The 20,519-nt window shown below is 54.6% G+C and overlaps 9 protein-coding genes across 9 annotated transcripts; 4 read left to right on the forward strand and 5 right to left on the reverse strand.

The window, feature by feature from the left end:
- Positions 1–466: 466 nt before the first annotated feature.
- Positions 467–1,894, reverse strand: P152DRAFT_438127 (uncharacterized protein; the record flags this gene model as incomplete). Its single annotated transcript, XM_033677600.1, has 2 exons — positions 467–989; positions 1,158–1,894. 2 exons carry the CDS (start codon positions 1,892–1,894, stop codon positions 467–469), a joined length of 1,260 nt encoding a protein of 419 aa, XP_033533243.1.
- A 1,100-nt stretch (positions 1,895–2,994) lies between these two features.
- Positions 2,995–4,132, forward strand: P152DRAFT_459553 (uncharacterized protein). The gene is made up of 2 exons (XM_033679704.1): positions 2,995–3,050; positions 3,119–4,132. The coding sequence occupies exons 1-2, from the start codon at positions 3,035–3,037 to the stop codon at positions 3,637–3,639; spliced, it is 537 nt and encodes a 178-aa protein (XP_033533244.1). The 5' UTR covers positions 2,995–3,034; the 3' UTR covers positions 3,640–4,132.
- On the forward strand, positions 3,741–4,172 carry P152DRAFT_474763 (uncharacterized protein; the record flags this gene model as incomplete). The annotated part of the gene is made up of 1 exon (XM_033681350.1): positions 3,741–4,172. One exon carries the CDS (start codon positions 3,741–3,743, stop codon positions 4,170–4,172), a length of 432 nt encoding a protein of 143 aa, XP_033533245.1.
- Positions 4,173–4,945: 773 nt separating this feature from the next.
- On the forward strand, positions 4,946–7,057 carry P152DRAFT_459554 (uncharacterized protein). Its single transcript, XM_033679705.1, has one exon. The coding sequence runs from the start codon at positions 5,269–5,271 to the stop codon at positions 6,853–6,855; it is 1,587 nt and encodes a 528-aa protein (XP_033533246.1). The 5' UTR covers positions 4,946–5,268; the 3' UTR covers positions 6,856–7,057.
- Positions 6,798–8,834, forward strand: P152DRAFT_459555 (uncharacterized protein). The gene is made up of 4 exons (XM_033679706.1): positions 6,798–7,348; positions 7,407–7,513; positions 7,564–8,527; positions 8,587–8,834. The coding sequence occupies exons 1-4, from the start codon at positions 7,258–7,260 to the stop codon at positions 8,712–8,714; spliced, it is 1,290 nt and encodes a 429-aa protein (XP_033533247.1). The 5' UTR covers positions 6,798–7,257; the 3' UTR covers positions 8,715–8,834.
- Positions 8,835–9,067: 233 nt separating this feature from the next.
- P152DRAFT_467199 (acyltransferase ChoActase/COT/CPT) lies at positions 9,068–11,067 on the reverse strand (the record flags this gene model as incomplete). Its single annotated transcript, XM_033680755.1, has 4 exons — positions 9,068–9,221; positions 9,275–10,194; positions 10,248–10,963; positions 11,025–11,067. 4 exons carry the CDS (start codon positions 11,065–11,067, stop codon positions 9,068–9,070), a joined length of 1,833 nt encoding a protein of 610 aa, XP_033533248.1.
- Positions 11,068–12,624: 1,557 nt separating this feature from the next.
- P152DRAFT_438138 (malate dehydrogenase) lies at positions 12,625–14,464 on the reverse strand. The gene is made up of 5 exons (XM_033677601.1): positions 14,038–14,464; positions 13,818–13,935; positions 13,707–13,747; positions 13,543–13,651; positions 12,625–13,490 (listed from the first exon to the last, which is right to left on the reverse strand). Exons 1-5 carry the CDS (start codon positions 14,101–14,103, stop codon positions 12,805–12,807), a joined length of 1,020 nt encoding a protein of 339 aa, XP_033533249.1. The 5' UTR covers positions 14,104–14,464; the 3' UTR covers positions 12,625–12,804.
- Positions 14,465–14,978: 514 nt separating this feature from the next.
- On the reverse strand, positions 14,979–16,750 carry P152DRAFT_450309 (uncharacterized protein; the record flags this gene model as incomplete). Its single annotated transcript, XM_033678163.1, has 2 exons — positions 14,979–16,552; positions 16,624–16,750. 2 exons carry the CDS (start codon positions 16,748–16,750, stop codon positions 14,979–14,981), a joined length of 1,701 nt encoding a protein of 566 aa, XP_033533250.1.
- Positions 16,751–17,541: 791 nt separating this feature from the next.
- Positions 17,542–20,411, reverse strand: P152DRAFT_459559 (DUF300-domain-containing protein). Its single transcript, XM_033679707.1, has 7 exons — positions 20,039–20,411; positions 19,965–19,982; positions 19,858–19,911; positions 19,719–19,806; positions 18,639–19,667; positions 18,190–18,587; positions 17,542–18,128 (listed from the first exon to the last, which is right to left on the reverse strand). Exons 1-7 carry the CDS (start codon positions 20,188–20,190, stop codon positions 17,882–17,884), a joined length of 1,986 nt encoding a protein of 661 aa, XP_033533251.1. The 5' UTR covers positions 20,191–20,411; the 3' UTR covers positions 17,542–17,881.
- Positions 20,412–20,519: the final 108 nt, after the last annotated feature.

Raw genomic sequence — 20,519 nt, forward strand, 5'->3', positions numbered from 1 at the left:
GGCGTCGTTTGTGTTTTCTATTCTTCTTTCATGCATTCTGGTCGTCGGATCGATCCTTTCAGCTCAGTGTACTTCAGACAAGATATCTGGCAGCCTCACGGCTATTGAGGGCGCTTTAACATTTTCTCTCGCTTCAATATGACTGCAATTGTCAAGGCGAGGACATAATTTAGTAATAACGATATTATCATCATCCACCGTGACCTTTTGTTCAGTGCCAACTCAATCAATAAAGCGGTATTTCGCAAACCTCTTCTCTCACATCTGTGATTACACGCTACCTTCATTACGCAATCGACCCTTACAGCTTGGACGCAAACATTATGTATAATGATGGGAGACTAGAAAGTAAGCGAATGATCATCGAATTGCCGCGAGCAATACAATTACCAACAAGAACGAAAGAGATCAGAGATCTTGGTTCCGAAATTGGCGTACATTGCTGTCAAAGCCTGATTGACCAAAATCACCACCCGCCTCCTCCCCATCGAGCCCGGTTCTCGTAGTTGTAGTTATCCTCATTGTACCCGTCCCACTCGTTTTTCATATCACGAAAGCTTCTTTCGGGCTCGTCCCCTTTCTCTCCTTCGAAGTGAGCATTACCGTAGCAGTTAATCTTCCCCTCAATCCTACCGTCCCTCAGAAACCGGATCCAACCGTGATTCCCTGGCCCAAATGACATCACCCCCTCTCCGTTCTCTCGCCCTCGCCAAGTGAACTCGAATTTCTCATCAGACGCTTCATACGGTCGCCGGGGGATGCACAAGATGCCCGAATATGCACCGAAATCGTACGCGCCCCAGACAAAGGTCCCTGCGAGACAAAGACTTAGCGTAAACTCGTCCGCATTATACTGACTCCACTGATCGAGATCCGGGCAGTGGAGGTAGTATGTTCCATTGATCATGCCGAGCGGCCCATCGACCTCTGGATCGCTGTCCGAATCCTGTGGAATGGAATCGTCGTCGTAGCCGTAGCCGTCGGAATCCCTTTGAGAGCTGTAGTGGTTGTCGCGCCCCTCCTCCACTTCAAGATAACCATAGCCACTCGAGCGGCCTTGCGAACTGTAGTTCTCATCGCTCTCGTCTATTTCCGGGAACGCGAGCTCCTCTCGAGGTGCGACTGTTGCGCGTCCGGTACCACCACGACGCGCGAACGCCCCACGTCTAGCCGTTTGCTTCGGTCGTCCCGCCGTTGTTTCAGACGCGTTTGGCAGACTCGGCGTGGTTGTGGCTCTCTGCGAGGTTCCGCCCCGGGCGACGCGACCTGTGCCTCGTCTCGCGGTCTGGCGCAGACGAGGCGCTGCAGCAGTCGACGCTTCGCCTCGCTTCGCGGTGGGCGTAGGCCGGGCGGAACCAGTGGACTTATCCTTCGCTCCACTCTTCGAACTCAAGGCAGCAGGCTCTAATATCTGAACTGTCGGTTTCTGTTTCTTCTTCGATGATTCTGCAGGGAGCGGAGCGCTGCTGTCATCGCTGCGTCCCCTCTTCTTCGTCGTCGACTTAGATGCAACCTTCTGAGTCGTGGGTGCTTTCTTCACAGCGCGGGTTTGCGATTGCCATTCTTTCTTTAATTCCTTCTCATAACGGGCGATCTCAGCTGGGACTTTCAGCGACGCTGCATTCACCGCATCCAACAATCGAGATTTGGCGACTGCTTTGGTCTTCGAGGCGACAAGGCCGTAGTGCATCAATTGAGCCTCGTACCAGTGAGCAACAGGGTCCTTGTCAATGGTCGCCCCGGCCTTGGAGGTGGGGTCGGCAGGATGGAAAAGTGCCTTGAGTTCCACGATGGCAGCGCGACGATGTCGTTGTCCATTGCTAGCTTCAGCGTAAAACGTGTTGTCATTGTAATGGAAGGCGGACTTTGGATAGCTAACGCATTTTGGAGGCATCGTGTGACTTGAGGTCTAGATACGAGTGGTCCGATGCTTGCGGGACGTGCCGACTGTCGAGATTTGAATAGAACAGTATTCAGTAGCAATAAGATGCCGAATCCTAGGCTTCAGAGTTCGTCGGATCTTCGGAACATCGGGGGTATCCAGGAGTTGCGACGTCAGATCGGGAGATTCCCAGGTTCAGGCTTCCAGGGTTCTTCTCCACCAATTGCACGGTTCGGAATTAGATGATTTGACGCTAATTCTGGATGTGATAGCTCAAGTGCCCGACGTCTTCTCCAGACTCCGATATCTGTAGGTCTGCTCGTATCAAGATCCAGCCTCCGCTGCAAACAGTTTCCGGTCTCAGCCCGTAACACAGCGGCGGCCTTGAAAAACAGGCGTATTCGTATGTGAGCCAATTAGTACCAATGAAAATAAGAATCAGGGAGAGATCCAAGCTGCAAGAAGTGGAGGAAAGCGAGGAGGATTGTCAGGGATCTAACGGCGGAAATGGCGCCAGGCAAACGAAGACAAGACGGCAACGATGCTTTTGTGCGACGGGACAGTTCTCTCCAACCAGGATGTGGGGGAATTGAGATCAAGATCGAAAGATAAAGCGGGAACAGGAATGGGAGATAATGACGGGAATATACAGGAGAAATCCATCATGGAGTTGGCGATGGATGTCATACGTCCTGATGGATTCACCTCCATCGCGTCGTCCTCTACCACGACGCATCAGCTGCTAACACATTCAATGCAACTATTATCGTCTTCTTCATCTATTTAATCCGTCTCTTTCCTCCAACACCGACTTCTAATTCCCCATCCCCAACCCATCTCCGTCCATTTTCCTCAAGTCACAACGGGTTCCTCAATCATGCCAGTAAAGCCACGACCTCTACCCTCTGAGTCTGAATCCGACTCTGATACGGAGATCAACACGGAAGAGGCCTCATCGGATTCCAATCAAGAATCAAACAGCGATGCCGAAGAGTCTGGGTTTGAAAACTCGACTGACTCCTCTGGAGATGAAGCAGATATCAAGCCGCCGCCCAAATCCAAACCAAAAGTGGTCGTGGACCACGCTCAACCATCCACAGGGATGGACCACGTTCCTGAATCCAGAAACTATGGTGCCAACTCGAAAGAGGTATGCCTTCGCACCATCCTACAGATAAGGTCAGTACAAGAACACATGGCGCTAACGTCTCTTGAACCCACAGACATCGAACCCACCAAATGCTAATTATGCGTCTGAGTTTGACCAGAACAAGCGCAAGAGGGCCGAGGAACATGTCATTACCGGTTCTACTAAGAAAGCAAAGCGAGCCGACCCGAGCGGAACCGGTATGGACCTTGTGGGGGGAGCAATCACCACCGGAGATGGCACTGGACCCTCCGTCACTGGGGAATCCATGGCCTTGCCGGAGCTTCGTGCTCAAATGTTGGCATTGTACCCACAACTAAAGTTTCTCGAGGGAGTCTCCGATCATCTCCTTGAACCACGGTCAACACATGCTACGATGGACTTTGCGCACCGTCTCAAAGTTGAGAGCCGTGTCCAGGTGCTGGAAATATTCACGCGTCACATTTTTGCGGAACTCGAACAGTCGCGCGACGTTCAAGAGAAGCTCGCTTCGAGGTTACAGGACGCATCGCAACGAACCGATGCTTTGGAGGCCGAACATGGCAATGTCCTGTCTAGCATCGATAACTTGAAAGAGGACGCCGCCTCTTGGATGCGACACGGACCATAGTCGTAGAATCGCATACCATTGCCAATGGGATCCGAGAGGAGATGGGTCATTTGAAGGGAGGCATTCACGAGTCAATTTCCAACTCGGACAGGAAAAATGGAATGGCCATCCGAAGGCTCAAGGAGATGCAGATCGCTACGGCGGCCCACCTGACCTCCTTGGAGCAGTCAACGACGCAACTGGACCGTGAAGAGGCGTATGAATCCGAGGAGGAAGTCAGGTTCATGGTCGAAGACCTCCAAGACCAGATGGCGGCAGTGGAGGAGACGAATGGGGAGCAGCAAACGAAGATGTCTCGCGTTGTCGAGAGCCTGGACGTACTTGACCGCGAGGACCTTCCCGAGCGGATGATGGCAGTAGAGGAGGTGACTGGGGAGCAGGGAACCAACGTGTCCCACGTTGTTGAGCGCGTGAACCTTCTTGCTCGCGACAAAGATACGTATGAGGCTGCGTTGGCGATGGAAAGCAATTTGGATCACATCAATCGTCGCCTCAACTTTGCTGAAAAGGGGCTGAGGGACGTGCAGAGGTAGGTGCATGGACATCGCGACTATACTAGGGAAGAGGAGGCCACTCCAAAGTCCAAATGGTGAAGAGCAAACTGCTGAGGCTTGAATGGACATGGTGAGATGAGACCAGCTTGGACTGCTGGTCAATTTTCGGTCTGGTTCAATGATTCTTCTCGGTTTCGGTTCTTTCAGCGGCGTCAGGTGGTTTATTGATGTGACGTATTATTGATTGTTACGGCGTGTCAATCAATCACGGAAGCAATAGGTTACCTGTCGCAGGCCGAAACAACTCTGCACGGCCAGGGAACCAGGCATTGAGATAGAACACACAACTTACACACTACAACTCTGCTGCTTGATCATCAGATCACCCTGACTTCCAACCATTTTAGCACTTCCCATGCGACAGTACCTGACGGAGGCAGTCAGATGCTTGTAGTACATTACACCTCGGAGGGTAGATATAATGTACTCATATACCCAGGTTTATGTAAGCTACCAGACAGAATGCGAAGGGCTGATGGCTAAGTAATAACCTCTGATCTCCGACACGCATACACACCACATTCCAACTCGATTTCTCCAGGAGCTTGAGGGTGACAGCCATCATGTTCATGTTATTGCTGATAATAGTTGCCAAGAGCTGCATCGTAGCACTTAAGCATTTACGCCATGGCGCTTGAACAGTAGCAAATAGCAATCCTTCCAGGGGACGCGCGGCGGCAGTTGGATCGGCGCCCAGCGTCCGTCGCGTTGCAAATCCATTAATATTATTGCTTCACCTTCCGTCGTTCCCGGCTCCAATCTTCCAAGTATCCACTGTCCAAGAGTCCGACCACCAGTGCCATCTCTAATCTCTGTTATCCTCTTGTCTAATTCTCATAGGTAAGCACTATGATTCCTCTCCGAGTCAATCCTCGCCTGCAGTCTGGTTCGTGGTTGGAACTCTCTCTTTGCCGAAGTTCATGTTGGCTTTTGACACCTTCGTGCTCTTATATCCCTCCGTTTGCTCTGTGTATGCTTCACGATGCCTTGAATTTCGTTGGTGCCTTTCCGCAAAGTAGCCCGACGTGCGGCCGTTATATATCCTTGTGGTGAGGGCTGTCGTCACGCTGTTACGATGGGGTTTCGCTCCCTGTATCAGATGCAGTCGGTTTCGAATTGGCCCATCCGTGGGGTCGGCCTGCTACTTCCAAGCTTCCTACAGGCACGAAATGCCGACGAGGAATCGGCCTCGAAACGACGACATGCGAATGCCGCCTTGGATGGCCTCCGAGGCATGGCTGCCCTTTTCGTCTTCTTCTTCCACATCCTCTTTTCCTACACCGACCGGGTCGAGTATGGCTACGGCAGAGACGAGCGGAACACCCATCTTATTCAGCTCCCGTTCCTGCGGCTCCTGATCGCTGGTCATGCTATGGTCGGTGTCTTCTTCGTGGTGGGAGGCTATGTCTTCTCCCTCAGGCCATTGCGCTTAATGCGAAGTCGGACCTATGACCGTCTGTACGAGACCGTGGCCTCCTCGTTATTCCGGCGTGGGATCCGCCTCTACCTTCCTGCGATCGCGGCCACGTTCCTTACGATGATGACGATACATTTGGGCCTCTGGGAATACCCCCGCCAATTCGCAGACAGCAAAGATTACGTTTTCTATGCGGACAATCACCACCGGCAGTTCCCCACCCTATTCGAACAGGTCGACGATTGGGCACATGAGACGTGGAAGTTGACCGATATCTGGGACTACTACAACAAGGGGGTTCTGATGCCATACTACAACCCGTACGACCCGCATCTCTGGACCGTTCCCTTCGAATATCGCTCGTCCTTATTCCTTGTCATCGTTCTGTTCGCCTTTTCGAAATGCCACACGCCGTTGCGAATCCTCTTCATGATTTGTGCTATATATTTCTGCGGCATGTGGGATCGCTGGGAGATGGTTTTGTTTCTATCTGGAACCGTACTGGCGGAAATCAAGCTGATCGGGGAGGCAGCTGACTTGGATGGTACATCGGCTCAAACGCCCCAGCCAATGTCTCTTGAATTGGTGTCTTCGCATTATTCTAGCAGCGCACTTGCAGAGCCGCAGCCCCCCCACTTTGGGCCGGTGCCGGACAATGAGCAGTGGACTCGCTCGAGTTGGCTAAGGGGTTTCAGACTAACGACTTCCAGGAGATGGTTTCAGCTGGGGGGATTGGATTTCCGCTTTCCGCAGCTGCCTGGCGGGTTACAGATAAGGCATCTTCTTTCATTTGTCGCATCTCTCTACTTGCTATCGACGCCGAACTTGGATGTCGCGGAGACTCCAGGATATCGGTATCTCTCTTCATACACTCCTACGACGTATACCGACGAGAAGAGATTCCTGCAAGGGCTGGGAGCGACCCTCCTGGTCTACACCATCTCCAACTCCGGCGCACTGCAAATACCCTTTACTTCTCATTTTGCGCTTTACATGGGGCGAATCTCCTACAGTTTCTATATCGTTCATGGTCCCTTGATCCACATTGTCGGCTACAGCGTGACACCCACGATCTGGAACTGGATTGGGATGGAAGGCGCACGATGGTGGATTGGCCTGCTTCTGGGAAGCGTCGTCCTCGCAGGATGCGTATTTTGGGTGGCCGACGTCTTCGAATCGCTGGTCGATCGGTCGGCTGGGAAACTTGCTCGCAAACTAGAGACCTGGGCTACAGGCGCGGATTGAGGCTGAGGAAAAAATGGTTTAGAATAAACAACAGGGAAACCTATGGACTGGGCATGATATCCTGCGGAGTTTGGTGTTTTGCAATATTAGACGGGAGATACTAGAAGGGTCCATGAAGGACCCAAAGATACCCATAGAACTACTTCCTGTCGAGACAAAATACCTGAAATAGGACTACCTATTTACAGATTAGATTTTACCAAGTGCCATTTCCGAATAAATAGCTGAGGTGTACTCCGGGATATCTCCTCTCCGATGAGCACCAGAATGGAACCCTGTATGTAATTCTAACACCAAAGGTGGTCTTTGCAACCGACATCAATCATTGAGGGGATATGCGCAATCGGCAATTCGACACGAACCTCCAACCGTTTCCCCTCCGAATTCGAAGTAGAAGGAATCATGTCGCGTGCCAACCCGAATTCGACGCGTACTCTCACGCTGCCAGAGGAGCTGGAGAAGCTCGAGCAATCTATTACCCTCACTCTCCAAGGTGCCTGGTATCTCCCACTATGACGATAATAGGTCGGCTAACATCACGGGGCTCATAGAGATTGATCGGAACTTCAGCCGTGCACACCGTATTGTCACCACGAGCATTCTACCGGTCGTCGAGCAATATGCGAAGCATTCGGAGGCGGTCTGGGAAGGATCCAAGGTCCGCTGTTGGATCCGACGACCTCGAGCCCAAGCTAACACTCCGCATAGTTTTGGAAGCAATTTTTCGAAGCCAGCGCCAACGTCTCCTTGTCTGGATACGAAGACCCCCATAACGAAGATCATACCGGGCTGGAAGAGGACGCGGCTCTCTCCGAGGGGGACCCCAGCTATGCCACCTCTCAACCGACCCGGCTGGACGACGATACGGAGAACGACACAATCCAAGCTTCGATGCGACGCGCCGAAAGCGAGGGAGCAGACACGGACGAAGATGACTCGACGCTCCTACTCAGCTCTCCTTCGATCGGTAATGCACAGAGTACACCCCGACCCAGGCATCGAGCGGCGGGCAAGGAGAACACGACCATGAGAGACGTACCTTCTCCATTCCGGAAGTCCGCCGCGAAACAGAAGACGAGCGATCTCCCATCGACGCCAGGACGTGACGTCGATATAACCGCCAGTTCATCTCCGTTCCCCATGTCCGCCCTGCAGAGCCGAGTGCTCTTCTCCGCCCGCAAGGGCACCGCACATCAGGATCCCCTTCTGCATCGCATGCTGGACAAAACCTACCGCATCGCCGCGACCCCGCACACAGCGCGCCGCGAACCCAAACCTAGCGCCGTCGTCACCCCGGGGTTGACGACGAAGACGACCCTCCCACATTGGCTGAACGACTCGCCGGACTCGTCCCCCGCCATCGCGGCCCCGCAGCTACGCGCCGAGATCTTCGGTTCGCCATTCAAGTCCAACGCGCAGCGGACCCCGAAACCGACTGTCCGCACCCCCGGCGTGAGCGTCATGACTCCGGGGACCACGCGGAGGCTGTCCGGGAGAGACGAGGGGACCTCCATGAGGATGGATCCGGCGGAGAGGACGGCTACGTCGCGTTTTACGGGGACGGCGAAGGCGTGGGATAGCGACAGCGACGAGGATGAGGATGGGTTGGGTATTAGTCCGCCAAAGACGATGCAGTTCCATGTGCCGCAGAGTCGTCTGCTACAAACACCTGGTGAGCGTCTAGCCTGTTTTACCTATGGCTGGGATGTGCTAACGGCGATCGAACTACAGCACGGGAAGCCAGCAAGCGGATCGTGGAGGATTTATTGTTTACAGCGGGAGGAGACATTACCGACGAGATCGAAGATGACAGTCCGAGCGTGGTGCGAAGAAACCACGAACTCGACGACAGCTTTTGAGGGTTGAACTCGGGGTAGGGTTCGGAACATTGGAGGACGCCTACAGCATGAGACGTTGTTCGGATGTGCGCTCTTGTCAGGCAATAAAGATCCTTGCACTATATATAAACAGAATCCTGCGATTCAGACATGCACGTCGCTATCCTGCTAAGCCAGTGACATATCCCGCCAAACGAACCGAGTCTGGATGAACCAAGGCACACGGAGCACTTCCTCCGCGTCTATTCGTTCCCCATGCTTCCAAATAGTTAAGAAATCGATGCTAAGTCTCGCCCCACCATATTTTTTACACGAGAAAAATCCATTCACGCGCTGAAGTAGACCGCCGATACCACTCGCTATTACCCATGTCCCTATAGCTTCGCCTTGGCCGATTCCAAAGACGGCACCATGAGGTCGCGAATCTCGGAGGCAGCCTCGCTGAGATAGAAGCTCATGCGCTCGGAGCCGAGGTTCTTGCTGACAACGTTGAATTGGATGCTGTTTTCGTTGATCATGTAGGCGATTCTGAAAGACGCGTTAGCAGTGTTGGAAACAAATAACAACCCAGAACCACTCACCCCCATCCATCGTCGACGACTTGGCTCCAGCCATATCCGTTGAAGTACTCGCTGCTCAGCTGGCTGCTCGAGATGCGCCAGGTCGAGCTGTAGGTGAAGGCCGGATCCTTGTAGATTCCCGGCACCTCCTCGCCGTCCTTCAAGCAGTTCCGCAGGCCGAAGAGATGTCGGTCCACGCCGCGGCCGTCGCTGGCGTCGCTGATGTACTTCACGTGGCCGTCGAGGGCGGCACGGAACTTGGTGACGCGCTCCGCGTCCGACGCATCCGCGCTGGCCATGGCATCACAGAAGGCCACGCTCTCCTCGCTGACGGTGCGGCAGGTTTCGGTGCGGCCGAGCTGGAACTTCCGGGTAGCGGCCGACTCGTAGGTCGGGCGGTTCTTGCCGTAGAATTTGTGGTAGGCGAGCTGGATGATCATCTGAACGTAGGCGTCGGGCGAGCACTTGAACTTCTTGATTAGGCCTTTGCCATAGCCCTGGTACGCCTGGACGCGCAGCTCGTGCATGCCGATCTGCCAGTTGAAGTGTTTCTGCGCGTTGACGATGTCCTCGTTCAGCTTCTCGTTGAGCGTGAACTTGAGCGGGGCCGGCTCGGGGAGGGTGGATCGAATGCTGGTGTCGGACAGGTCGAGGGCGTTGGTGAAGAGCAGCATGTTGGCGTAATCGTTGAGTCGGTGGGTCGGCGTTCCATCCATCATGGAATGTTCACCCATGAAGCCAGAGGTACCGTTGTCGTTGATGATGAACTGCAACGGCTTGTCGAACCAGCGGTTGCTGCCATCACCGTGCCAGTACTGGCGGCAGCGCTCCTCGAGCGTCACCGGAGAGGCATCGTCAAGGCAGACAACGAAGGAGCTGGATTCAATGGTTTCGAGGACCGACTGGTTCGTGGGATGGGCCGCGATCAGGCGCTCTCGGACCTAGGACTGGAATCAGCATCGTTGAAAAGAAGGATAGGGGCAAGGTATCTTACGTCGGTCCATGTGTCGCGATTCTCTGAAGTGAACAGACCGACCGGGGCAGCCTTCTCGGCACGCTCGTAGATGCGGCGGAACTGCTGCTCCAGCTCGGCCGCATTCAATTGCTTACCGTCGACCTCATGCAGAACCTTGAAGAACTGATTCTTGCGAATGACAACCAAGTGAGCGTTCTTCTGGTAGTCGTATTTGACCGGGTAATCGTACGGCTTGGCAGGGACTCGGCAGACGTTGAACATCCACTTGTAGCTCGACATGGCCATCGGCAGCTTGCGCATGTACTCCGGCTCCAGCGTCTTGGCATCCACCTGGCTCTTAAAGTCGAGAATGGCGGTCGTCATGGCGGCGGCACGCTTCGCAGGGTCCCGCCGTTTGCGGTCGTCGCGATGCGAGTAAAAGTAGCTCACGTACGGGATGACGGGATCGCGATAGCCCAGGTACGCGGAATTGTCCCACCATTCCGCGATCCAATTCCGCACGTTGGGATCGTCCCGACGCGCCACCAAGCGGCTCTGCAGCGCCTCGCCCTGCCCGCCGGGGCGGACGAACTCCTCGACGGCCTTCTGGGTGCTTTGGAATTCGGACTTGCTGATGAGAGGCCGGACGGACTTCAAATAGCGTTTGGCGGTTTCGTCGAGGGTGGGAACGGGGAGGCGGGGGAGGGAGTCTTCATAGCGGAGCATTTGACCTTGTGATAGGTCTTCCACATAGCCTGCGAAGCGGATGAGTATGCTGAGCGTCCTTATTGTGCTTCATGTGATCACGGCACTTACCCGAAGGCAGACCCGACGATTTTCTCGCTCCTTGAGGGGCCATTGCAGCGAACTGAAGGGGATTATCAGCCAACGTTATCGTGATGGATCGTGAATCTGATGTCACGGAGCCAGGCGAAAGAGCAATCGATCAGGGTCCGACGTACCTTGGAGGCGGTTGCAGGAGTTAGATGGCGGGCAAAGAGGACGGTGGCGGCAGTACGCGGTTTTGCCAGAGCATTGAACATCCCGACCGGCATCTATATGAAGACCTAGCAGATGAAGGAAGAGTGCACAGATGGTCGGCCTCGGACAGGACGTCCAGGCGATAATATGGAATGAAAGGCGGCTTTGGGTGGGTTTGGGGTAAGCTACCGTCGCAAAACCTCGGTCGTTCGGAAGAGCAGAGAACGTGGAGAGCGAAGAAATATTACAGTCCTTGGTACCGTCAGGGGAGGCCGACCGCGGGATCGCTGTGGCTGGTGGAGGGTTAGTCTCGGAGATACAATACACGGGTTGGGGACCTACTTTACTTCTTGGTCGTTCTTCCAACTTTCATCCTTCGGTATGTATAAAATTAAAATGGGGGAAAGCGTGTCTTATAGTCTTGTTTGTCGTCGTACGGTCCGTATATATTGGTGACTTGATGCTGCCTCTGTTCAACCAGAGGAGACCGATCCCGACTACTTGAGGGTTAGTTGGGTGAATTAGACAATTAGTTAGGTGAATCAGTCCACAGCTGAGTAATACCTAGTATTTCTTACCTTCACGTATTGCCCTTATCAGACTAGTCGATCGTCTAGTCTCTAGTCTCCCATCCCAACTCTGAACTTTCAACTCTCAATGGCGGGAGCTCGGCTTCGGCATCAAAATATCCATAACACGTGAGCCAATGGCTATGGCAGCCTTGAGGCCTGAGGCTTAAACTGTGGCTGGTGCTGTCCAATTTCTGTCCCTCTCTTCATCCGATGTTCCTTGCCTGCATTCCACCAAATCATCAGCAATTACGGAATATTCTCAGGAGTTATTCTCCGAATCTACATCGCGATTCCGACCTCGGCACTGCGAAAATCTTGCGGATCCGAACTTTTCTTCCATGTCCTGTGTTGACCATGCAGCCCGCGTTCCATCCGACTTATCTCACCTCACCTCACCTAGGAGGCTACATCCCTAAACGCCTTGCCGACGTGATTCCGAACATGCTCGTCCTGCACACGGCTCTTTTCAGTAATAAGGATCATGTCGTGATGCTCGGTATCTCCAATAATGGGCTTCCATTTGCTCGTGTTCCTTGTCACGCGCCCGTCTAGTGCAGCGGATATTCCATGGTGCCATTTTCGTCCGTCCCGTGATGTGCCGTCCCATCCTCCGACCTCCCATCCGAGCTGGCCCTGCATCCAAACTACATACCGTATCTACTGCTTCTGACCACAGGGCTATATTCAAGGAGAGATGCGCCTGTAGGATATGTAGGGAGTGCTGAGTAGGGACGGTATCGACCATGATCAGCCCTGGATTAGATGGAATATGGATAGAGCGGCACACCTGCCCCCACTCCCGTCAAAGCGACGGAGCACTTCCGTAGTCGATCGCACATCTGAGAGCGTAATCACAATCACTGGTTTCAATAGAATAGAGTAAGCGTGTATAATGACATTCAGCATCGAACTTCTATGATACGCGCTGTCTTTGGACGCCCGGGCTAAGAAAAAATCTCTGTATAGATCTGGGAACCGAATCGTCCCTCTTCCGTCTTGGACCGGTCGCTCCCCTGCGTGCTTCGCCGTCCCATATTGACCATTTACGGGTTCTCCTTGACGAACTGGACGCCCTTCGCGATGTTCTTGGCAAGATCGCCCAGGCACACGTCGAGTAGCTGCTGCTCGTACGGCGTGATGGTGCCGACCTCGTGGATCTTCTCCACACCGTTGGGGCCGAGCTCGACGTTGCTGGCGAAGTAATCGCATCCCTTGCTCTTGTAGAGCGGCGAGTCGACGAATGTTGGCTCCACCACGCCCTTCTCGCCCTGCGCCGCCTTGAGAAGGCTCTCGGCGAACCGAGCTCCGGCCATGGCCATGCTCAGCGTCGCTGACCCGGCGCCATCCTTGGCCTTCACGACCTCATCACCGCCGAATTGCACGCGGTTCACGTAGGCCTCCAGCTGCTCCTTCGTCAGCTCGTATCCGGCCTGCGACAACAATGGCACGATGGTCGCGCCCGAGTGGCCACCGACGACGGTGATGCTCTCGTTCGCTGGGTCGGAGCCCTTGATCTGCGAGAGGAACCGGGAGGCGCGCACGACATCGAGGGTGGTGACACCGAAGAGACGGCGCGGGTTGTAGACGCCTCGGGCCTTGAACACCTCGGCGGTGATCGGGACGGTAGAGTTGACCGGGTTGGCGATGATGAGGACATTGGCGTTGGGAGCCGCTTCGGCGGTCGCCTTGGCGAGGTCGCGGACGATGGAGGCGTTGGTATTGAACAGATCTGTGTATCAAATATCAGCGTCGCTCCGTGGTACAGTAGTGAAAAAACTAACCATCACGGGTCATGCCAGGCTTGCGGGGGACGCCAGCGGGAATGAGAACGACCTCAGCGCCGCTCAGGCAGTCCCTAAGGCCGGACGGGGTAGGATCATAGCCGGTCACCTTTGGAGAGTGTCAGCTATCACGGTTCCTATTCAATTGCTCGAGATATCCGTACCGTGCTCTTGGTGTTGATGTGGCCGACATCGGCAGCGACGCCTAGTGTTACAGTCAGATGATCAATCCCTCATGGTGTCGCGCCAAACTGGCCATGGATGCGCAAACGTACCAGGACCGAGGCGGATGTCGTAGAGGGCAAGCTCGGAGACGCGAGGGTTGAGCTTCAGGAGGAGAGAAAGGGGCTGGCCAATGCCACCGGCAGCACCGAGGACGGCGACTTTAGATGACTATAATCATCGTATTAGCGGATAATTCTCAATTGATAGTCCATTCGGCCGCAGGCATGCGCCAGGAAATAGTGACAGAGCGACAGGAAAAGGATGCGGTACCTGACGGGAAGAAGCCGAGAAGGCTCTCCGCTGAGCGACGTTGAAAGCTTGACGAGCTGCAAACATGGTGATGGAAGCAGGGAAATGTATGATGGAGGGTATAAGGAAGGAAGGAGGATGGTTGATGGAAATCAAGAGAATGTGTGAAGATGGGAGATGTTTCGTCTGAGAAACAGTTCCGTTGATGAGTTGCTGTGATGAAAGACTTCTTCCGGATGAACTGCCTTGTTGCCTTGTTGCCTGGCATTTTTAGTGGGTATCAGTCCATCAGAGAAGCTGGAGATTCAGTGGCAGGAAGGAAATGAAACTCTGCCATATACGGTAACGTTTAGTCGGTATCATTAATCACAGCGTTGCATCTGCATGATAACTGTACGACAGTGATTGGGTGTTGACCATTGTAAAATTATTGCACGGGTTTTGCAAACGTCCAAACTCTCCAGGCCCCTATTCCATGTCATGAGGACTTGATTCCTATATATTTCAAGCTATTGTCGGAACAGCGATCAATGAAGAGCAAATGTATATGGTCTGAATGCCCATAATATTGAGGATGGCATAGAAACATTGATATCAAGGAGCCGAACTATCCATGATAAACTCCATGTTCTAGTTTGTGCCTAGCGAAACTGGGTTTGTCTACTCTCACAACTCCCTAAGGTTGATCTAGGCTCAACGACCAAGTACATGACATTTTAGTCTATTAGTTAATTTGATATTTAAACAGATAACAATTATCACGCTCGAGGCCACAAGCCGAGCTCCGGACCAACCCCTCCCATAGCTGCGTAGGTAATAGAGCAAATGTAGGGTATCCGGCTTTTCGCTTATATCCAAGGGCGCTAACCAGGACTTCCAACCCTAAAGAAATCTGCATTATACGCGTCAAAAATATACATGGTTCTGCCACTCCGACCGGCCGAAACGGCCCTGTAGCTTCCTCAGAAGGCAAGCCCTACAATAGCCCGGTCATGGGCGGTCGGAGAGAGCATGACTTTCTGCCTCTCTTGTTCCTCTGTCTGTTGGAGTTTTGCCAGCCGGACCGCGGATGTGGTGGGAGGGAGTGGGAATACCACGCCGCCCTCACCAATGGCCGGACTGCATGGGCTCGTGACCATGGTCGCGTTCTCGCTCATGCTCGGACTTGACGAGGGCGACAGCGAGGGCAGACTGGAGAGGCTGTCGACGCTGTCGATCGATGACCCCGATGTGCGCCGACGAGGCCGTCCAGGATGCATAGGGCTCACCGGATTTCCTCGGAGGGCCATCCGCGTCGGTTGGTGGTGGGAAGGGGAGTGGAGTGGCTGTAGCGGGATACCGTGTCCCGGCGGGATGCATTGATAGAACGGCTGTGGTGGATCGTGTGCCGACGTTGGACCGAGACTAGGTACGGAAGGGGTTCGTTTTAGCCACTGTGGGAACTTTCGCAACCCGGGTCGGCTGTCCGATGGCGTTGCATCCAACTCGGTTTCGTCGTCGACGGTGCCCACTTCGGAAGGTGTGTCGTCATCTTCGACCGCCTCAGCTGCCGGGTGGAGGCGTTTCGGCCCCAACGGGGTGCTCAAAGCGCTTCCGATGTCCGATAGCGTCTCGCTCCGAGCTCGAACCCGCATGGCCGGAGCGATGGCAGGAATATGTTGCAGAGTGCCCGGCGCATGCGGCGCCGTCGGCATGGCGATCCGCGACCCATTGCCAGACCGGATCGCGTCCAGGCGCCTCTCTTCCACGATGGTGTTCAACTCTCGAATGGCCTCATCAATGTCGCCCTTGCTTGACTTCTGTCCACGAGGGCGAGATGTGGAGGCTGGCGATGTGTTGGATCGGATGCGGAATCTCCCCGCGGACGGTGGCGGACTGGAAAGAGAAGGGAGCGGGCTTGCCAGGGCTGATCCAGCGAGGCTACTCGACCTTCGGGGCCGGTTGACCACGGCGGATCGGGGTGGCTCCGGGAAAATGAACGAAGCAGGGTCAGCGGCCGGGAGGGAAAGGCTGTCGTGAAGAGTCGAGTCGCTACCAATGCTCATACAGCGCAGCTCCCGCAACGACTCCTCAGGAGACGTCTCACCGGTTTCCCCGTCGAAATCGTCGTAGACGTCTTGTCTCGTGGAAGAGATCGAGGGTTCACGGAGGAGGGCTTGCCTAGGTATCGACAGTCCTTCCGGGAGCTCATCCCAGCAGCTGAAATCTGGAAGAGGGGATAATCGACAGCTGGGCATGTAGATGCTGAGCTCCAGCGGGCGGAAGCTCCGCCGGCGTCGGGGGATATGGTTTCCACGTCGAAAGTCGGTGGGGGGGCTAATGATAAGAGGGACTTTTCGATTTCGAGACCGAGAACGGGCGCGGATTTGAGAAAGACCTTGGCGAGATCTCGACGAGGCTCGGGCGGCAAGATCTCGACCGCTGGAAGCCCATTGCGGCATATGTGATTGTCTTGTGCGGGGTCCATAGCAGTAGGCGTCCATGTAAGGACGGTCAACCTGGCGCGGCTGTTCATAGCAGACACTTTCGCTGTAGTCTGTAGTACGGTCTGGAGTCGCACTTGAGTGTTAGCCACGGTCGGAACGATTCCAGTAAGGCAGAACATACCGAAGCTCTTATTTGCACCATGTACCAGCCGGCGTTCGTCTCCACTGGGATGAGGCGCACAGCACCCGAAAGCCAGCCAGGAAGAGTTCGTCTGGGGAGAGGTCCCCGTCGGTTGAATTGAGTTCATGGTCGATTAGACAAATATCATTGCATCGGAACGACGTAAAAGTGGCACGACTTGCGCGCTCGCTGGAAAGAAAGACGAAGAGAAGAACTGCCAGAGCTGTAATGGGACGGGTCGAGAACGATATGGACTCGGTCGCGGCCGAAAGCAACAATCCAAACGAAGGCAATGAGATATATGAGGTGAGGGCATCGTTGGGCGCCAGGGCGCTTCATATCATACTATGTATGCAATCCAGGAAATACATTGCGGGACCAACGACAGGCGAATGCAGACTACGACAGGGAAGGATTGCGACGGGACTTGAAACCGAGGCGGGACGAAACCGATGGCCGTAACTGGACCACGTCAAGGGGGGTGCCATCTTGAACAGAAGCGCGAGGCCAATAGATTGACGATCATGGACGATGGAGGGGACGACATGGGACGAAACGGGACGAATGGGGGACAAGTTGAAAAGCAGCGATATTGATCGGAAGCCAATGAAGAGACGAGACGACAGTGTTGGATGCGCTGGAGGAGTGAGATGAGGGAGATGACAGCGCGAGTTGCGGATGGATGTTCTGAACATCTGATGGATGCATCAATCAGGAATCAATGTGAATGGATGGATGGAGGTCGATGTGAGGCGTTGCGGCTCTAAGGCGGCGTTCGCGGCGTTGATTGGCTCACCCCCCTGCGAATCCGTTGCTCCCCCCTGTTCGCCTGTCCCCTCCCCAGCGCTTATAGCAAGGCCAGGAACACTGCAGTCTGCAACAGACGATACAGACCTCTCCCCCCTGCAATATATTCTCCTCTCTTCCCTGCCCTTTCCTGCCTCCCCCCCTTCCCTGCGCTTGATGTAGATTGCTCTCTGCTTATCCTGAACATCATCGCTCTCTACCCGGTACAGCTGGTATGAACTACCACACCTTACCGTCCCCCGTCCCCTTCCCGTCACCGCAATGGCAGTTTGCACAGACCGAGTTGTTTGAGCAACAGTTTGCTCTGCCCGGTTGCACAGCTTCAGCATGAAACACAGTTCACTCGTTTGAGATCTAGGAGCCGCTGCCGCGAGGAATTTCTGAAACCAGAAGATTCGCTACATATCCAACCTTCAACCTGAGGTTTACAAATGAAGCACAGGGCCCGTTATCATCGTTCAGACCCCCATGCTGCTTGCTCGTCGCTGCCGTAGTGATAACCCGGCTCGTCCAAATTGCGGTCCGCCCGTTTCTGCCATTGCCCCTCCCGCTCCTCCTCATCCCTGTCATCCTCCACCGCGAAGGGCATGTTCGGATTGTGGCGTTGCTCTTCGTCGTGTGGCTGGAGTGGAGCGTCCTTGGACGGCTCATAGCCTTCCCGAACCGCCTCCTCCTGTCCTTCGATCGGGTGCGCACGACTGTATGGTTACTACATCAGCGGGGACTAGTTCTGTCAATCGCAAAGGTGACGGAACTTACACGAAATGCTTCGGCTGCTCCTCGTTCCAGGAAGGACTCCCTTCTTTTCTGTGTCGGACCCGCTCTACGGCCTCCGCCTCGTGATCCTCCACAACGAGATCCACCAATTGGCTCCGCTTTGATGTTGCGGAGCTGGTGGATGAGGATGACTCTTCTCGCAATGGAGACCCAATGGGAGGCTTCTTTTTGGAGCGCGACCCGGTTCCACTACTGCTGCTGCTCCCTCGATGCTTTCCTTTGTCGACGGCAGACTGAACCTCGGAGATTTGATGTTTCCGTCTCCGTCGATTTTCTTTGGTGGGCTGAAGTAAGTGGCGGTTGGTGGAAACAGTGATGATTCGGGGATCACGATATCGCCGCTGCTCAGGATTCGGAGTGTGCGCTGTGATGACGGGATACTGGCAGACGGTTTTAGTTTCATGCTGACCCATCTCGCACCATCCACTTACATTCCAGTCCCCAAACTCCAACGATCGAGCATTGTCAAACAATCGCTCATCTTCAGGGTCGAGGATCAATTCACCCACATCATTGCTGGTGCCGTAGTTCCCTGGGTCCAGGGCACGGCTCGGACCGGGACTCATCGCTCTCGCTCGACTGGATCGGACTTTGGCCAGGAGTGGCGCCCGGCTGCCTTGTCCGGGGGCAGGGATCCAATACTTCCCTTTCCCGCCTCGCTCGTACCGCATGCCATGGTGCATTCGCGCCGTGCGCGAGGTGGAGTCCTCGTGAGCCAGGACGTCATTTTCCGCATCGAAATATCGATACTCGTAGTGACCCCCTTGGAACGTCTCTTTCGTGTCCTGGATGAGGTCCACCGGCCCAAACGCGTCCCGCAACGCGTGCTTGACCGGCAACCGTGCGGCGGAGATGGTGATGTCGGCATAGTCGTGCCATGAAAATGCATACCAGTGCGCCAGCGCGAACGCGGGCATTTCAAAGCAGATCAACGTGTCTTGGATGGAAGCCGCCAAGTTGTCGGGCGTATAGCCTGGAACGTTGTCCGGCAGGGCGCCCAACCAGACGAGGACCGACAAGAAGAACCCCTGCCAATACGACGCGAAGATGATTCCCTTGACGCATAAAAACTTCGGCATGGGCCGAAATGGCGTCAGGTCTTCACTCATACATACCCAGAACATCGCGAGAGCATACAAGCTCACGGTGATACTGAGGTTGTAAACCAGTCCGCTCCAAAAGTATCCGGACGAAACGCCAATGTAGCCCTCTTGATATGTGCCGGTGGCTTTCATGATGATGGCCGCCAATGCCAATATCGGCTTCATCCATGTATATTGGAGGATGCCCCGCTTGATGGCCAGAAAGGTGTAGGGGTCGGAAATATCGACTTTGGGGAGGACGTGGTTCAAGGGCCAGACGTGTGAGACGGGTGGTCGGCCGTACATGGTGATGATCAGGGACCGTTCTCCACCCATAAAGTTGATCAACAGTTGCAAGAAAGTGTAGATGGTGAAAGCCTGGAGTGAAATCAGTCGCCGAACGTGAAGAGGCCGCCCGCCGGGACTCACCTCATAAACGTCCCGAAAGGGGTCAATCCAGAAGGCAACACGTAAGGATATAAGGCTCACCCAGGACGCCGCCGAGTAGATGGGGACCCTGGGACTGGATCAGCAGGTTATCCTCGAGACCGACATGGGATCGCCATACATAAGAAGGATGCGGACGACATAGCGCTGGAGCAGCGGTTTGCGGTAGTTCTTCCTGTGACAATGAGTATCGACATCGTAGACAGTCTCGTGACGGGAAGTGCGTACGCTTGTAGCCACACGGATCTGGATGGTAGAGGTTAGCGAACCGACGCGTTTAACATGGTTGGACTGATGCATACACCACAGTCACCAAGGTTGCAGAGAGGGCCGATACGCCCGCTAGGATTAGGACTAGGCGAGAGAAACGACCCCCCGTGCCGCCTTTGGCTGTTTCCACTCCCCATCCATGGACGAGGCCGTGAGAGGGAGCTTGGGGGGGAAAGGCGTCCATGGTGGTTGGCGGGCAAACCGAACGGAGCTGTCACAAACACCGGTGGATAGGGTCAAGGAGAGCGAGCATGACGAAGGATTCGCTGTCAGAGTTCAGCAGACCTTGTCAGCGGTGGAGGAGTGGACGGGAATAGGGTGTGCGGAGTGATGGAGATATCAGGATGAGGCAACTGAACAATTGTCGGACGGAGCTTCGACTCTCCAGTCCGCAGTTCATGGGGCAGCACAAGGATTGTCCATGTCATGTTGTGATGAGAGAGAATCGTGAATGAGGCGCCAAGGCGCCAAGGCATGAAACGTGACGGAGGCCCCAGAGGGCAAGAGCTGCTG

Source organism: Eremomyces bilateralis, assembly GCF_010015585.1.
Source record: "Eremomyces bilateralis CBS 781.70 unplaced genomic scaffold P152scaffold_13, whole genome shotgun sequence".
NCBI classification, from domain to species: Eukaryota; Fungi; Ascomycota; class Dothideomycetes; order Eremomycetales; family Eremomycetaceae; genus Eremomyces; species Eremomyces bilateralis.

Excerpts from the sequence above, each read along its gene's own strand:
- P152DRAFT_459554 (XM_033679705.1), top strand. The coding sequence starts at position 5,269 with ATGGGGTTTCGCTCCCTGTATCAGATGCAGTCGGTTTCGAATTGGCCC.
- P152DRAFT_459555 (XM_033679706.1), top strand. The coding sequence starts at position 7,258 with ATGTCGCGTGCCAACCCGAATTCGACGCGTACTCTCACGCTGCCAGAG. Across the intron at positions 7,514-7,563 it reads CGGTCTGGGAAGGATCCAAG|TTTTGGAAGCAATTTTTCGA; the intron begins GTCCGCTGTTGG and ends CACTCCGCATAG. Across the intron at positions 8,528-8,586 it reads TCGTCTGCTACAAACACCTG|CACGGGAAGCCAGCAAGCGG; the intron begins GTGAGCGTCTAG and ends ATCGAACTACAG.
- P152DRAFT_438138 (XM_033677601.1), bottom strand. The coding sequence starts at position 14,103 with ATGTTTGCAGCTCGTCAAGCTTTCAACGTCGCTCAGCGGAGAGCCTTC. Across the intron at positions 13,936-14,037 it reads TCTCGGCTTCTTCCCGTCAG|TCATCTAAAGTCGCCGTCCT; the intron begins GTACCGCATCCT and ends CGATGATTATAG. Across the intron at positions 13,491-13,542 it reads GCCTGGCATGACCCGTGATG|ATCTGTTCAATACCAACGCC; the intron begins GTTAGTTTTTTC and ends TTTGATACACAG.
- P152DRAFT_459559 (XM_033679707.1), bottom strand. The coding sequence starts at position 20,190 with ATGGACGCCTTTCCCCCCCAAGCTCCCTCTCACGGCCTCGTCCATGGA. Across the intron at positions 19,668-19,718 it reads CCTTTCGGGACGTTTATGAG|GCTTTCACCATCTACACTTT; the intron begins GTGAGTCCCGGC and ends ATTTCACTCCAG. Across the intron at positions 18,129-18,189 it reads GAGCAGCCGAAGCATTTCGT|TCGTGCGCACCCGATCGAAG; the intron begins GTAAGTTCCGTC and ends GTAACCATACAG.